The sequence below is a fragment of the Mesocricetus auratus genome, unplaced genomic scaffold (assembly GCF_017639785.1).
Source record: "Mesocricetus auratus isolate SY011 unplaced genomic scaffold, BCM_Maur_2.0 Super-Scaffold_100676, whole genome shotgun sequence".
In the NCBI taxonomy this organism is placed as follows: domain Eukaryota; kingdom Metazoa; phylum Chordata; class Mammalia; order Rodentia; family Cricetidae; genus Mesocricetus; species Mesocricetus auratus.
Window position 1 is genome coordinate 181,782,195 of NW_024429266.1, and position 14,737 is coordinate 181,796,931.

The window sequence follows — 14,737 nt, forward strand, 5'->3', positions numbered from 1 at the left end:
AAAAGTTATCAAGAAGCCCCAAATCTAAAGCATATGTAGCAAAATTTTTATTTGTAACTACTGTCCTTGAAAACCTTAAACCCAAAAGTGTCACTGCGTTTCAACCATGAAGCAAGATATGCTAATATTCATAAGAAATGCACGCTCTCCACTCACCTGGGGCCCTAACTAGCTTTTATTTTGACTGTGTGGCTGCATCTGCCTTCCTTTATCCACACAATGAACCCATCTGTGATTTCTTATGAATAACAGGCAAGTGTAGGAAGCATCTGTTACTGAGTCATATTAAGAATGTGACACCTTCAGCCTCTGGTTTCCACAGCGCATCCAGCTCTGCTGGTGTCGATCTCAAAGGGTTAGATGTTTGAAAAACACTTTTTTGCATACTCAACTAGTTGGTGCATCTTTTCAGATCTTTATATAATATTGAAACAGGTTTTTCTCTTATATTCTAAATAGTATCTTCATGCCTAAGCTATACTTTTCTTCTTTGTTCAATTTAGGTCCGCCTAGTGAATCTAAAAGGAGCTCCTGTCCCAAATGAGGAAGTCCTCATCAAATCTCAGGAACTTGACTACAGCAGTGTTAGTACCACTGATCAGCACGGCCTGGCAGAGTTCTCTATCAACACCAACAACTTCGAAAAGCATTCCCTCACTGTCAAAGTAAGTCAGAAACGAGGGCATTAGACACGTGGTGGTGAATCTTTGTAACAGCTTGAACTCAATAATGTGTAGCACAATGAAAAAATATTCCCATGCCAAACTTTCTTATTTTAGGGTAAGACACAAAGTGTCTCTACTGAGTAATAAAAGTATGAGCAAAGAGGCTATAGAAATAAGCACAAGCACTATAAATGCATTCTTTTTAATGTAATATTTTTCATGGTCTTTCTCATCTTGTCTTTATGCACCTTCATGCAAAAATGATTTAAAAGCGTGTGTTTATCTATTCAGTCAGGGATACGTGCTGTGTATCCTCAAATTCATTGTCCAGATATGCTGTGCACATTTTCTCAAACAAGGGACAGTTATTCTCAAACTAAGTATGTTTGATGCTACACTAGTTCCTGTTTTAGGCAGGCAGGCACATGTACACACGCACGCTCACACACACACACACACACACACACACTCATGCATGCACTAAGAGGGTTCCTCTAGTGTAAGAAACTCAGCCAGTCAGAAGATAGGTTTAGCTGGTTGAGATCACATGATGCTCATACTGTCATTGTTTAACAGCCATAGACTCAGTGACCTAAAGTCAGCCCTGCAGTGTTTCAGACATTGTCTTGGCTCAGCTAGTAGCTTAGGCTAGGACCTATTCTTCTAATGGCCCATCTACCCTCTTCTTCTGATGGTCCGTCTACCTTCCTCTTCTGGTGGCCTGTCTACCTTCCTCTTCCGATAGCCTGACTACCTTGATCTTCTTGACTGGGTCTCAGATGCAACGAGTCACACCACTATACTTTCTCATCCTTGGATTCCTGGTGAATCCTAGAAATAAAGCCCTGGGAAAGATTGGTTTCCTCCTAAGTCACAATAGTTAGTTTTCCTTTTTTTCTTTTATGGTTTTACTTCAGGTTTTTCCTCCTTGCCCTCCTGCCCACCCCACTTCTCTTTTCCCCCTCCTCCTTTGAGTGTGTTACTTTTGTTTGTTTGTTTGTTTGTTTTAGTTAGCATAGAAAGTAACAGGTTCCACTATGGCATTTTCTTTTTTTTTTAAGATTTATTTATTTATTACGTATATAGCATCCTGTCTGCATATATGCCTGCAGGCCAGAAGAGGGCACCAGATCTCATTACAGATGGTTGTGAGCCACCATGTGCCAAGAGGCTCCTTTCTCTACTTTTTAGCCCAAGTGTTTAACTTACATTATATTTTCCCCTTTCTATTCATTGGAATTGGAAGTATAGTATGTATTTTGAATTGTTTTGTATAATAGTCATACTTCACTTTGCTTTGGTGTTGATGTACTTTTTGAAATTTCCTCCTTGCTCCTGAGGTTTACTGGCAATCAAGCCTTTAAAATAAAGCTATTCATTAAGAAAATTCGCTTATAACAGCAGATGTCTTATATCCATCTTTACAAATGTACAAGTTGCAACATCAAAATAGAAGAAATACGAAAAACAAAACAACATAACTTACCCCAAACCTCCTAATTTTCCAGTACCTGAGCTCAAAGCTATTGAAGCACATGAAATAATATATAAATAATCTTATAAGTCTAATTTTTTAAATGATTAATGACAAAATGTGTTGTTTCTACAGGTCTACCACAAGATAGAAAGTTCATGTTCCCATGATCTTTGCCAAACAGAACACTCAGAGGCACGCCATGTAGCTCACAGTGTTTACTCCTACAGCTGGAGCTATATCTACCTGGAGACGGATGCCAGCGTCTTACCCTGCAGTCAGAATCACACAGTTCGGGCACACTTTATTGTGAAGGGACAGATCCTGAATGTGCTGAGAGAGCTTACTTTTTATTACCTGGTGAGTTCTAGCCCCACATTGAGAAATACAAAGAATCCTTCCATCTCCTGACAACATCTCTCCTCCTGACATGTTGGGTTCCAGGCTGGGAATTTCTGTCTGAGTCTCAAACAATAGATTTGTCAATTAGAAGAAAGCATTGTAAACTATAGATGTAAGATTGGAATCCTCTTTTTTTATTTTAGGTCATGGCCAAGGGCAGCATTATCCAGACTGGAAGCCATACTCACCACACAGAGCCAGGAAAATGTGAGTGTTTCCCACCCAGTAACAACTCTCCAGCTGAGTACCCAACACACTCACCAGGGACACCTCACCACTGAGCAGCTAAAGATGCCATGATGCTCATGTGTCACCCAAACACTCTTCACAGTGGGAAGTCAAGGTTCTGCCATCTAATGTAGGTGATCCCTTACACCATGGCCTTCAGGAAGGAAAAGTCTCAGACTCCCAAACTGGGTATCATTCAACATGGTGAAATATCTATTCTGAAGGTGTAACACCTAAAACACAAAGTACTATAATATGCACCCCCAAGTGAGGAATCTATGCATTTATACACACATTATCACCATCAAGACAAAATGTGTTATCTTAGTGTCTGTCCTCCCCCAAAAAATCTGGGGGCTCCAGCCTTGGTCTTTAAACCATTCTAGGTACACCAATTTTTATTTATTTGATTCATTTTTATTGTTTTAAATAGTGGGGGGGGGGTTAGGGTGTGTGTGTGTGCAGGTGCCCTCAAAGTCAGAAGTATTAGATCCCCTGAAGCTGGAGTTACAGAGAGTTCTACACAGCCTGACGTGGATGCTAGGACTCACACTGTGGTCCTCTGGAAGATCCTCAAGTGATCTTAACTTCCTAGCTATCTCTCCAGTCCTCTGGATTTCCTCGGTGTCTGTTATGTCCCCCTTTTTGTTTCTGATTTTGTGAGTTTGGATAGTCTCTTTCTATCTTTTGGTTAATTTGGATAAAGGTTTGTCTATTTTGTTGAATTTCTCAAAGAACCAAGTCTTTGACTCATTGATATATATATATATAGTTTCCTTTGTTTCTGTTTTATTGCTTTCAGCCCTCAATTTCAGCCATCTACTCCTTCTGGGTGAGTTTGCTTCTTTTTGTTCTAGCACTTTGAGTTGTTCTATTAATTCACTAGTGTGGGATTTTTCCAGCTTCTTTATGTAGGCATTTAGTGCTATGAACTTTCCTCTCAGCACTGCTTTTATTGTGTCCCATAAGTTTGGGTATGCTGTGAGGTCATTTTCATTAAATTTTAGGAAGTCTTTAATTTCTTTCTTTTTTTCCTCCTTGACCCAGTGGTGGTTCAGTTAAATCATTGTTCAATTTCCATATGTTTGTGGGTTTTCTGAAATTAATGTTGCTGTTGAATTCTAACTTTAAGCTGTGGTGATCTGATAGGGTACAGGGGTTTATTCCAAATTTGTATCTGTTGAGGTTTGCTTTGATACTGAGTATGTGGTCTATTTTTGAGAAGGTTCCATGAAGTGATGAAAAGAAAATATATTCTTTTGTTTTTGGGTAAAACATCCTATAGATGTCTGTTAAGTCCATTTGAGTCATAACATCTGTTAGTTCCCTTATTACTGTTAAGCTTCTGTCTGGCAGAACTGTTCAGTGGTGAGAGTGGGGTGTTGAAGTCTCCCACTATTCGTGTGTGGGGCTTGATTTGTGATTTAAACTTTTGTAATGTTTCTTTTACAAATACAGGAGCCCTTGTGTTTGAGGTATAGATGTTCAGAATTGAGATTTCTTCTTGATGGATGTTTCTTGTGTTGACTATGAAATGCCCTTCTTTATCTTTTTTTATTAAGCTTGTTTCTTAGGTCCATTTGATTGTAAAAAAATTTTCCCAACCATTTACTCTGAGGTAATGTCTGTCTGTGAGGTTGAGGTGTGTTTTTTGCATGCAGCAGAATGGATTCTGTTTTCATATCCAATCTATTAGCCTATGTCTTTTTATGGATGAATTGAGACCATTTATGTTAATGAATATTAATGGTCAGTGATTGCTAGTTCCTGCTATTTTTCTTTTTATTGTTGGTGATGGCGTTGTGTATTCAGTTCCCTTCTTTGGGATTTGCTGCTGTAAGCTCATCTATTGTCTGTGTTTTTGTGGATGTAACTGACATCCTTGGGCTGGCATTTTCCTTCTAGTACCTTCTATAGGCCTTGATTTGTGGATAGATATTGTTTAAATTTGGTTTTATCATGGAATATCTTGTTTTATCCATCTATTGTTTTTTAAAGTTTTGCTGGGTAAAACTTTGCTGGCATCCATAGTCCCTTAGTGTCTGGACAACAACTGTCCAGGACCTTCTGGCTTTCATTGTTTCTGTTGAGAAATCAGGCGTAATTCTGATAGTCTGCTGTTACATGTTACCTGGCCTTTCTCGCTTGCAGCTCTTAATATTCTTTCTTTATTCTGCATGTTTATTGTTTTGATTATTATGTGGTGAGGGAACTTTTTTTTTGGTCTAGTCTATTTTGTGTTCTGTAAGCCTCTTGTATTTTTATAGGCATGTCCTTCTTTAGGTTGGGAAAGTTTTTTTTCTATGGCTTTGATGAATATATTTTCTGTGCCTTTGAGTTAGACTTCTCCTTCTTCTATGTCTATTATTCTTAGGTTTGGTCTTTTCATGGTGTCCCAGATTTTCTACATGTTTATGTTAAGGATTTGTTGGATTTAAATTTTACTTTGACCAATGAATCTGTATGTTCTATAGTATCTTCAACATCTGAAATTCTTCTGTCTCTTACATTCTGTTATTTATGCTTGCATTTTTGTGGTTCCTGATTGTTTACACAGATTTTTCATTTCCAGAATTCCCTCAGTTTGTGTTTTCTTTGTTGCCTCTATTTCAAATTTCAAGTCTTGAGTCGTTTCCTTCACTTGTTTGATTGCTTTTCTTGGTTTTCTTTTAGGGATTTGTTGATATCTTCCAATTTTTTGTTTGTCTTTTCCTAAACTTCTTTAAGGAAAGTTTTCATTTCCTCTTTCAGGGCCTCAATCACCCTCATAAAGCTATTTTTAGGTTATTTTCTTTTACTTCATCTGAGTTGGGATGTTCAGGTCTGGCTGCTGTAGGACCGCGTTTCTAGTGATGCTCTTTATGTTGTTGAGTGTGCTCTTCCCTTGTCTGTGCATCTCTTCCTCTGTTGGTATAGGTGGAGCTTTGCTTCAGGGGTCTCTCTTTCTCCAATTGGTATATCTGGGGGCTATGGCCCTGGTGACCCCTCCCTCAGGCGCAAGCAAAGCAGAACCTCTGGTGAACGCTCCTCCTGTGGAAGTGGATAGAAGTGGGCTCAAGGCTCAGGTGCAACTTGGGCTATAGCTCCAGTGGATGCTCCTCCCATTGGAGGCGGGACCACAGCTCCAGTGATTGCTCCTCTATGTGTAGATGGCACCAAGGGTCCAATGGTCGATGGAGCAGTGGGTTATCTCCAAATGAGAAATGACAGTGGCTACTGACTGGGACACAGGTGCTCTTTTCCAGAGGAACTTCTTGCAATAGTTTCTGGAAGCTACTGCTGGAAACCATTACTGTTGTCTCACCCAGTGGCTGCTCCCTGTTCCTGGGCCTGATGCTCAGGCCTACCTCTGATGCTGCTTCCGGGCTGAGGTTCTGGCCTCCCACTGATCCTCTTGTTTCTGTTCAACAGGCCTCTCATGGATATCAACAAAGCATGGAGTATCAAATTGCAGTAAGTCTAAGCACCTCTCTTGTATTAAGGCTGGGCAAGGCAACTCAGTATGAAGAATAGGTTCCCAAGAGCCAACCAAAGGATTAGGGACAGCCCCTGCTCCCATTGTTGGGAGTCCCACAAATAGACCAAGCCACACAACTGTCACCTGTATGGAGAGGGCCTAGGTTGGTCCCACACAGGCTTTCTGGTTATTGGTCCCGAGTCTGTGAGTTCCTATGAGACAGATTAGTTGATGCTGTGGGTTTTCTTGTGATGTCCTTGACACCTCTGGCTCCTCCAGTCCTTCCCTCTCTTCAGCAGGATTCCTCAAGCTCAGCCTAATGTTCAGTTATGGGTCTCTGCATCTGTTTCCATCGGTTGCTGGATGAAGACTCTCTGATGACAATTAGGGTAGTCACCAATATGATTAGAGGAGAAGGCTAGTTCAGGCTATATATCCACTATTTCTAGGAGTCTTAGCTGGAGTCATGCTTCTAGATTCCTGGGAGTTTCCCTTGCACAAGATTTCTACCTGACCCAAAATGTGCCCCTTTTCAGTCATCTTTTTTAGTATTCTCTCCCTCCCTCCACCCCCAACACTATCCCTCAAGTTCCCATCCTCACCCACCCCCAGTCCACCCATGAGATCTCTTCTATTTCCCCTTTCCAGGGAAATCCATACTTGGGATGTTAGGGTATAAAAGAGATTAAGAGGTTAGTATATCATTAGCTACAAATAACCAATATAACTTACCACGATAGACATCTTGATGGAAGATATCTTTCTGTGAAGGTGCCATACCTCCTGAGAGCATTAGCATAGAAACAATTAACCACAGAACAGACCAGAGGTCAGAATGTCTTCCACAGACAGATATTCCTCCAGATCCCTGTGTTTAGTTATTTGGGTTTTCCTGCCAATATTCTGACCCATAACTCCCACTTCCCATTCCCTCCAGCTCCAATAAAAGGTTACTTTGACCTGGAGATCCCTGTGGAGTTGAGCATGGCCCCCGTGGCTAGCATACTCATCTACGCCATCTTTCCTGATGGAGAAATTATTGCAGATTCTGCAAATTTTGACATTGAAAAGTGTCTTCTCAACAGAGTGAGTGATTTGTTTCTTAAAACTTCTATTTAGAAAGGAAAAAAATGTCTTAATGAGACAGAATTCAGATAAACTAAACCCAGCAATGGGTGTGTGCCTCAATGGCAAAGATACAGGCAGCACTGAGTGCCAGATTTCAGTTCACAAAACCCCCCATGGCTGGAAGAAAGAAAGAAAGATACAGACAGCACTGAGTGCCGGATTTCAGTTCACAAAACCCCCCATGGCTGGAAGAAAGAAAGAAAGAAAGATACAGACAGCACTGAGTGCCGGATTTCAGTTCACAAAACCCCCCATGGCTGGAAGAAAGAAAGAAAGATACAGACAGCACTGAGTGCCGGATTTCAGTTCACAAAACCCCCCATGGCTGGAAGAAAGAAAGAAAGATACAGACAGCACTGAGTGCCGGATTTCAGTTCACAAACCCCCCATGGCTAGAAGAAAGAAAGAAAGATACAGACAGCACTGAGTGCCGGATTTCAGTTCACAAACCCCCCATGGCTGGAAGAAAGCAAGGAAGTGGGAAGTGAAAGAGGGGAGCCGAGGGCTTGATAACTGACTAACTCGTTCAAAGTCACAAAACGCAAAAAGTGTATTATACTTCCCTGCGCGTGCACGTGTGCACATGAACGCACAGATGAGGAGGAAGGAGAACCATTTTCAGGTGTCTGTCTCCTTCCACCAGTCCAGGAGACAAAGTTCAGGCCATCAGGGTTAACAGCGGGTGCCTTCACCCAGTGAGCCATCTCATAGACCCTTAACACTGCACACTTTTATGCAAGACCAGCAGTAGAATCCAGGCCTGCCAGTTGTTAGTATATTTATTTTCCCTCCGGCTTTTCATTCTGACTTTTCTATGTGTGTGATAAGGACTTAAAGCCTTGCTGTTACTAAATTTCATGACACAAATGTGTGCTGCATCCCGGATCCCCAGGACTCAAGTAAAGCACTCAAGGCCCGCACGCCTGGTAGCTCTTATAACCTGGAGACCGAGGCAGGAAGACTGCTGGAACTTGGTGCTTGCCAGCTCCAGGTTCATGAGAGACAATCTTCAGTCGATAAGGCAGAGAGTGAGAGCAGCCCACGCACACCCTCCTGCACACACACATGTGTATTACACCACACTCACATACATGTGCACACATACCAAAAATGAGCTATTTGCAACAATTTCAGGGAGCCGGAATAGTCATTTATTGCCTCAGAGTTTGACTGATAGATTCCCGTCTTCCTAAATCAATCCCAGCGATGAAAAAGGAAGCGAAGAGCCTCGGCCAAGCCTCCAACAGTCGCAATGTGGCAGACAGATGTGCGCAGGGTGACTCATGTGGCAGGTTTCCGGGCTAAGAGAGCAGGAAGCTGACTAAACTTGATTCCCCTTCTCACAGGTGGACCTGAGCTTCACCCCAGCCCCAAGTCTTCCCGCCTCACAGGCCCATCTACGAGTCACAGCTTCTCCTCAGTCCCTCTGTGGCCTAAGGGCCGTGGACCAAAGTGTGCTGCTCCTGAGACCTGAAGCTGAGCTCTCCCCTTCCTGGGTGAGTCCCCATCATCCTCTGTCCAAGAGGGGCCAGTGGTGAGGCTCTGAGATGCTGGTTCTGATAAATCGGGTCATTCAGATACTAGGGTTCCTTAACATAAAAATACCGTGTTTCATGCTAAAGGCATCGTTAAGGGAGCCCTTAGTTATAAAATCCCAAAGAACAGCTCAAAAACTTCAGTAAATAAACTCAAGTCAAAGCCTAAATCAAGTGTTCAGTGAGTTGTAAAGCTTGTGTGTGACCCAGGCGCTCCGGGTCGTTACTGCCCCTCTCCTGCCCCGGGAGTGGCTGGCCTCCCAAATGCTCATGATGGAGCTTTTCCGAAAGATGCTGTCTGTGGGGTCCAAACAAAACAGTTTATACAAATGGAATCGTGTACCTCACAAGAGTTCCCCAAATAAGAAAAAGACAGAATGCTTTAAAATTTAAAAACAGAGTAAAAGGAGGCTCTCAGCTTGTTTTGAAAAATTCTTAGACATGCAACTGAAACCATCAACTATTTACAGGAGTCTCACCCAAGTTAACCATAGCAAAACTCTTCTTTATATTGAAATTAGAATAGGATTTAATAAGAAAAACTACAGGATCACTGTAATCGTTTAAAAAATTATTCTTAACACTGGCTAATAGCCTGTTTTAGGATGTATATGTAAATTTAAAAACATTAACCTTTAGTCCAGATAATGCTGGGAACTTACCGGTCTTCATAATGTGTAGGTTATATCAGCATCTAATTTAATTTTAATAATGAAATTTTATGATGCACATGCAGAAAATGCTTAGGAAAATATTTGACTAGAATGTTTTTCCTTTAGATTTTGACTTCCCCAAATCCATTCAGTAAGAGATTTTTTGAGCAATTATTTTAGCTGACAAATACAGGCAATTAGTTTTTAAAAAACAAAAACAAGCAAACAAAACCACATATACTGCCCAAAGAGTAATGAACAGAATTTCCTTGCTCCCACCACCCTATCCATGTTTTGGCTGCTTGTGCTTTCACTGATTACAGCTATGTCTTTAATACTTTATCCCACATTCTCTACTAGTCTTTGAAAATATTGGCCCTCCTTCATTTTTAACATCATTTGTTCGTTCTTCTTATTATAAAGTGGCATATTCAAGCTGATTAGACAGACCCTTCCTGTCTTCATCTTGCCTACAAATCTATATGATTACTGTGTGAAATCCTTAGACAGTTTTATTTCTATAACCAAAAGATGTGGCTAATTATTAAGTCAGATAGTGTGCTGTGGCTGTATTTCCTCCCATTTGTGTTCCTACGTCCTGACATTTGATCATTCCTTTTCCTATTTGCTGTAGGGTCATCCTCCACACTTCATTTCAGTTCTCTAACGTCTGTGGCAGTTCTCAGTTCTACTCCTGTCCCCAGTGGAGTTCTCTGTCACCCTGCTCTCATCCTGGATGATGTGCAGTCCAGATTATTTTGGGGAGTCCCTTCAAAATTCCCTGTTTGGTTCACTATTTTCTGACCTCCTGTGACTTCTTTTTTGGGTGCTGCCCCTCTTGGGCATTCAACATGTGGTAGTGAGTTTCTGAGAAAAGGAATCAGAGACAAACTTCTTTTGCAGCTATAAATACTTACACTTATGGTAATAATTAATACTTTGAAATGGGGCAAACCATCAGCTAAGAAATTATGTTCTCTGAGAACTCTGGAGACATTGGGTCTATGGATTTATATCTTCCTAGGTTAGTGCTATAATGCTCGATGCCATTAATTCTGCATCTTTCTATTTGTTCAGTATTTCCCCTCTGGAACCTCTTAAGGTCTTTCATTTATATCTGATCCCCAGATTACTGAGTAAATCATCTAACGTTTCTTTTACTCCAATTGTCCTTGGGTTTTCTATTTTCTGAGCAATTTCCTTCAGATGTACCTTTCACATTTTTGAATATTTTGTTGCAATTTAGCTTTATGTCCTAACCTATTTTTTTTCCTTCTCTAGATTTTAGTCTTGAGTTGCTGTATGGATACAATGTTTCCTATCTCTGTGAGAATGGTATATTGTTTATTTCTTCCTTTCTTTTTACTAGAAGGTTTCATTTTATTATTTTGTTTCTAATTACTGCTCTTTCCTCAATGCTCCTATCTCTGCTCATGTTGGTTTCTGTCACTGACACTGGAACTCTGCAGAATCGTGAGTTTATTCATAGAGAACTGAAGCCAGCCCTGTGGTCTGGGCTGGGGTGATGCTGTCTGTCACATGACTGGCTGTGTTGCTGTTTTATAAGCACTGTTCTTTAGAGAGAAGCCACCAAAGGCAAAAGCCAGTTTGTAAGGTTTGTTTCCCCAGAGTCACCACGCTGTCCCAAGAACAAGTTCATGTCTCAGAGACATAGGTTAGGAACATCATGGATTGACAAAGCTTTGGTTTCTTGTTTTCCTCACACACCTTCACCTAGCCTTGCCTTCTAGGGACTCCTGACCTCCAATGCCCAGGCTGGGTCCTGTGCAGTCTGGCAAAATTGCTTGTATGTCATCAGCATCCCCTACGGCTAAAGCATGATGTGCTTCCATTTGGACATGTCACCTGCAGTCCCTCTACCTCTTTCTAATTACACAAACTGCAATTTGAAGGGTTGAATGCATCCTTCTGTCAAAGATGGAGCTGGATTGGGTTTGTTTGTTTGTTTTGTTTTGAAATTTTTCCCCTGAATTTTAAGAAGAAAAATATGTAAAGAAATCTTCATTCAGATCTCTTCAGGCTATTTACATACTGACTAACTCGACTTTTGTTTTGTTTGCTTGTTTTTATAGTATACCAGTAGGTTGAAATATACGACCTTGGCTGGTTGAACCCCCAGAAACAGCTGACCAGACAAAGGTTAACTCTTGAATCCCAGGCATCAGCCTGGGAATCCAGCATGGGACTGATCAAGACCCCCTGAATCTGGGTGTCAGTGAGGAGGCCTAGGTAATCTATTGAGCCTTGGACAGCAGATCAGTACCCATCCCAAGTATACACACGGTCTCTGGACTCCCATAGAACAATGTGAGGTGCACTCTCACCCTGAACTCTTGGGGAAGGGTCTAGGCCCTGCCCTATATGAAATGACAGACTATGGACACCCCCATGGAGGGCCTCACCCTCCCTGGGGGAATGAGGGGATAACGGGGGGGGATGGGGGAGGGCACGGGAGGAGGGAGGGAAAGGGAGAGGGACCTCGTACTGACTTGTGAAGCAACCTTGTTTCTTATCTAAATTTAAAATGGAAAATAAAAAAATATTAATAAAAAAAAAAAAAAAAAAAAAAAAAAAGAAATATACGACCTTGGTATTTTGTATTTATTGAAGTTTATGCAGTGTAAGCATATTTCTAAATGTTTAATGTTTTATATTAAACTATGTTAAAATACATCATTCTCAAATATAATATGCAGGATTTACATTCATACCTCTATTTTTAATATGTGGAGTATGTTTAGTCTTTTTCTACATCTTGTGAACACCTTCAGAATGAAGTACTTTTCAACAGAAAATTTAGAAAACCTTGAACATTCTAGAAGTGATTTGCAGTGATCACACTGACCCGTTTCTTTTCATGAGTATCTTCTACAAAAGTCCAAGAAAGAGGCTCCCTTGTCCCCTGTTCTTACAGATATACAATCTGCCAGAAATGCGGCATAGCAGCTTCATCCCAAGTCCAGACCAACTTGAAGACTACGACCTGTGTGTGTGGAGTGGCTATACACCCAATCGTGAAGAAGTAGTCTTAGACCCAGAGGAGAAGGACATCTACAGTTACATGGAGGTAAGCTCTACTTCCCATTAACGTGTTGCTTTGTGTATTGTTTAGGTTTAATGAGATGCTGTATTAGTAAAGAATTTCAGAGTCAGACAAGGGATATGAATCACCAGCAGACCATCTACCTTATGCGTGGTGGTTCACGGATTCAAATCCAAGCATTCCAAAATCTGCATCTTGGAAAGTGCCCAGTCTAGACCTTTTTTTTTTTAATTCTAGTTTTTTTAAATAGGCTGAGCTGTCACTATGTAGCTCTGGCTGTCCTGGCACTCACTCTGTAGACCAGTCTGGCCTCAAACACACAGAGATCTGTGACAAGTCTTTCTCTGCCCCACCAGCCAGTTGCCAAATAAAGACACAGAGACTTGTTATTAATTATTAATGTTCAGCCTTAACTTAGGCTTGCCCCACTAGCTCTGACAGCTTAATTTGACCTGTTGCTATTCATCTGCAATTCGCTTTGGGGGCTTTTTACCTTTCTTTCATTCCGTATATCCTGTTTCCCTGCTTCCTCTGCCTAGCTGTCCGGCTAGCTGGCTCCTGGCATCTCTTTCTCTTTTTCTTTCTCTTTTTCTCCCCCCACCCTGTCCCCTCTATCTAAATTCCTCTTCCTACATACTTTCCCTGCCTGGCTATTGGATGTTTCCCTTTTTATTAAACCAATCACAGTGACATATTAAACCTTCACACAGTGTAATCAAATATCTCGAAACAGAGATCTACCTGTCTCTACCTCCCAAGTGCTGAGATTAAAGGTGTGCCACTGTGCATGACTATGAGTGACTTTTTAAAATAACAAGGCATTGTATCAGAAAGAAGACCAGCACACGTGCCTCACTACGAATTTTGTGTTCCTCACCACACTCTCTAAATAGTATGGAAAACGCAATTTGAATATAAATTCTACTTGAACCTGTAAAACTATATCCAAATTAGTTACTATAACTTTTATACACATTGAGTTTTCTTAGGATTTTGAGATATTTTGCTTGATTTAATAATTTTCTTTTCCAGGGCGTGGGTTTAAAGGCATTCACCAACTTGAAGATCAAACATCGTAAATTTTGTGTTAGACATCCAATAGCAGGTAAAATAAGCAACCAGTTTTCACAGCACCTTTGTTGAAAATGCTGTCTTTCCTCTAGTGTGTGTTTTGGCATCTGTGTCAACTATCAGATAATTACATGAGCTTTATATCTTGTATTTTGTTTCATTGACCTACGTGTCTATTTTTGTGCCAGTACCATGCTGGTTTTATTACTATACCTCTGCAATATAACTTGAAAACATGAATCCCTATCTTCATTATTATTTATTATTTCATTATATTTATTATTCTATTATTATTACTTAGTATTTATACTAAGTACTAAAATCTGCTTTTACATTTGTGTTAACATAAAACATAATTTTGACTGGGATGTATTAATTTTCCTCATACTGATTTGAAATCAAAAGATCATCACAGGTTTCTAAAAGCAACAGGACCTAAGGCACTGTGACTACTGTAGACCATGGATAAAAGGAGAAACTATCCCTGTAGCTGCTTAAGGTAAAGAGTGAAGAACTTAGTCACTGGGAATCACCAAGTAAATAAAGGCAAATAGACAGGTTAGAGATTGTGCCCAGCACAGAGAAGGACCTGTAGACATGAAGCTCTCTGTGTGGATGTGTTTTAAATAGGGGAGAGATTTTCATTGCTGAGATTCAGTTGGGAGACATGTAGGTGAATCCCTGACTGAATCGGCATGTATACTTGTTCTTGGAAGAAGCAGAGCATAGACTCTCCGTTACCACCTTGACACCTTGCATTTCTCACCAGTACAAATCCAAAACAATGCTATGATTATTGAGTAATGAACTTCCTTTGCATCACCAATAAAAACAAAAACAAACAAAAAAACACAACCTCAATATGGACTTTTCCATTGTGTGGATTTCTGATCCAAGAGTTTGTACCTATACCCCTTTTAGTTTTTATATACATTGAAACCTATTAAACTACTAGGTTAATCCTACAGATCTAGAGATCTAGAGAAAGAAAAATCATTCCAATAATGTCTCTGCTAATGATATAGCCATCATTCAGCTCTAGTCTGAAGTGATTCTCATT

The 14,737-nt window shown here is 40.6% G+C and overlaps 1 protein-coding gene across 1 annotated transcript in view; it reads left to right on the plus strand.

Moving 5' to 3' along the window:
- The window catches only part of LOC101843823 (alpha-1-inhibitor 3), a 46,237-nt gene that overhangs the window by 15,152 nt on the left and 16,348 nt on the right, over nucleotides 1–14,737 (plus strand). Inside the window, exons 11-17 of the mRNA XM_040737099.1 lie at nucleotides 504–665; nucleotides 2,275–2,499; nucleotides 2,685–2,748; nucleotides 7,164–7,312; nucleotides 8,701–8,850; nucleotides 12,478–12,630; nucleotides 13,639–13,711. Coding sequence (XP_040593033.1) covers nucleotides 504–665; nucleotides 2,275–2,499; nucleotides 2,685–2,748; nucleotides 7,164–7,312; nucleotides 8,701–8,850; nucleotides 12,478–12,630; nucleotides 13,639–13,711 — 976 coding nt within the window. The remainder of the gene's footprint in view (nucleotides 1–503; nucleotides 666–2,274; nucleotides 2,500–2,684; nucleotides 2,749–7,163; nucleotides 7,313–8,700; nucleotides 8,851–12,477; nucleotides 12,631–13,638; nucleotides 13,712–14,737) is intronic.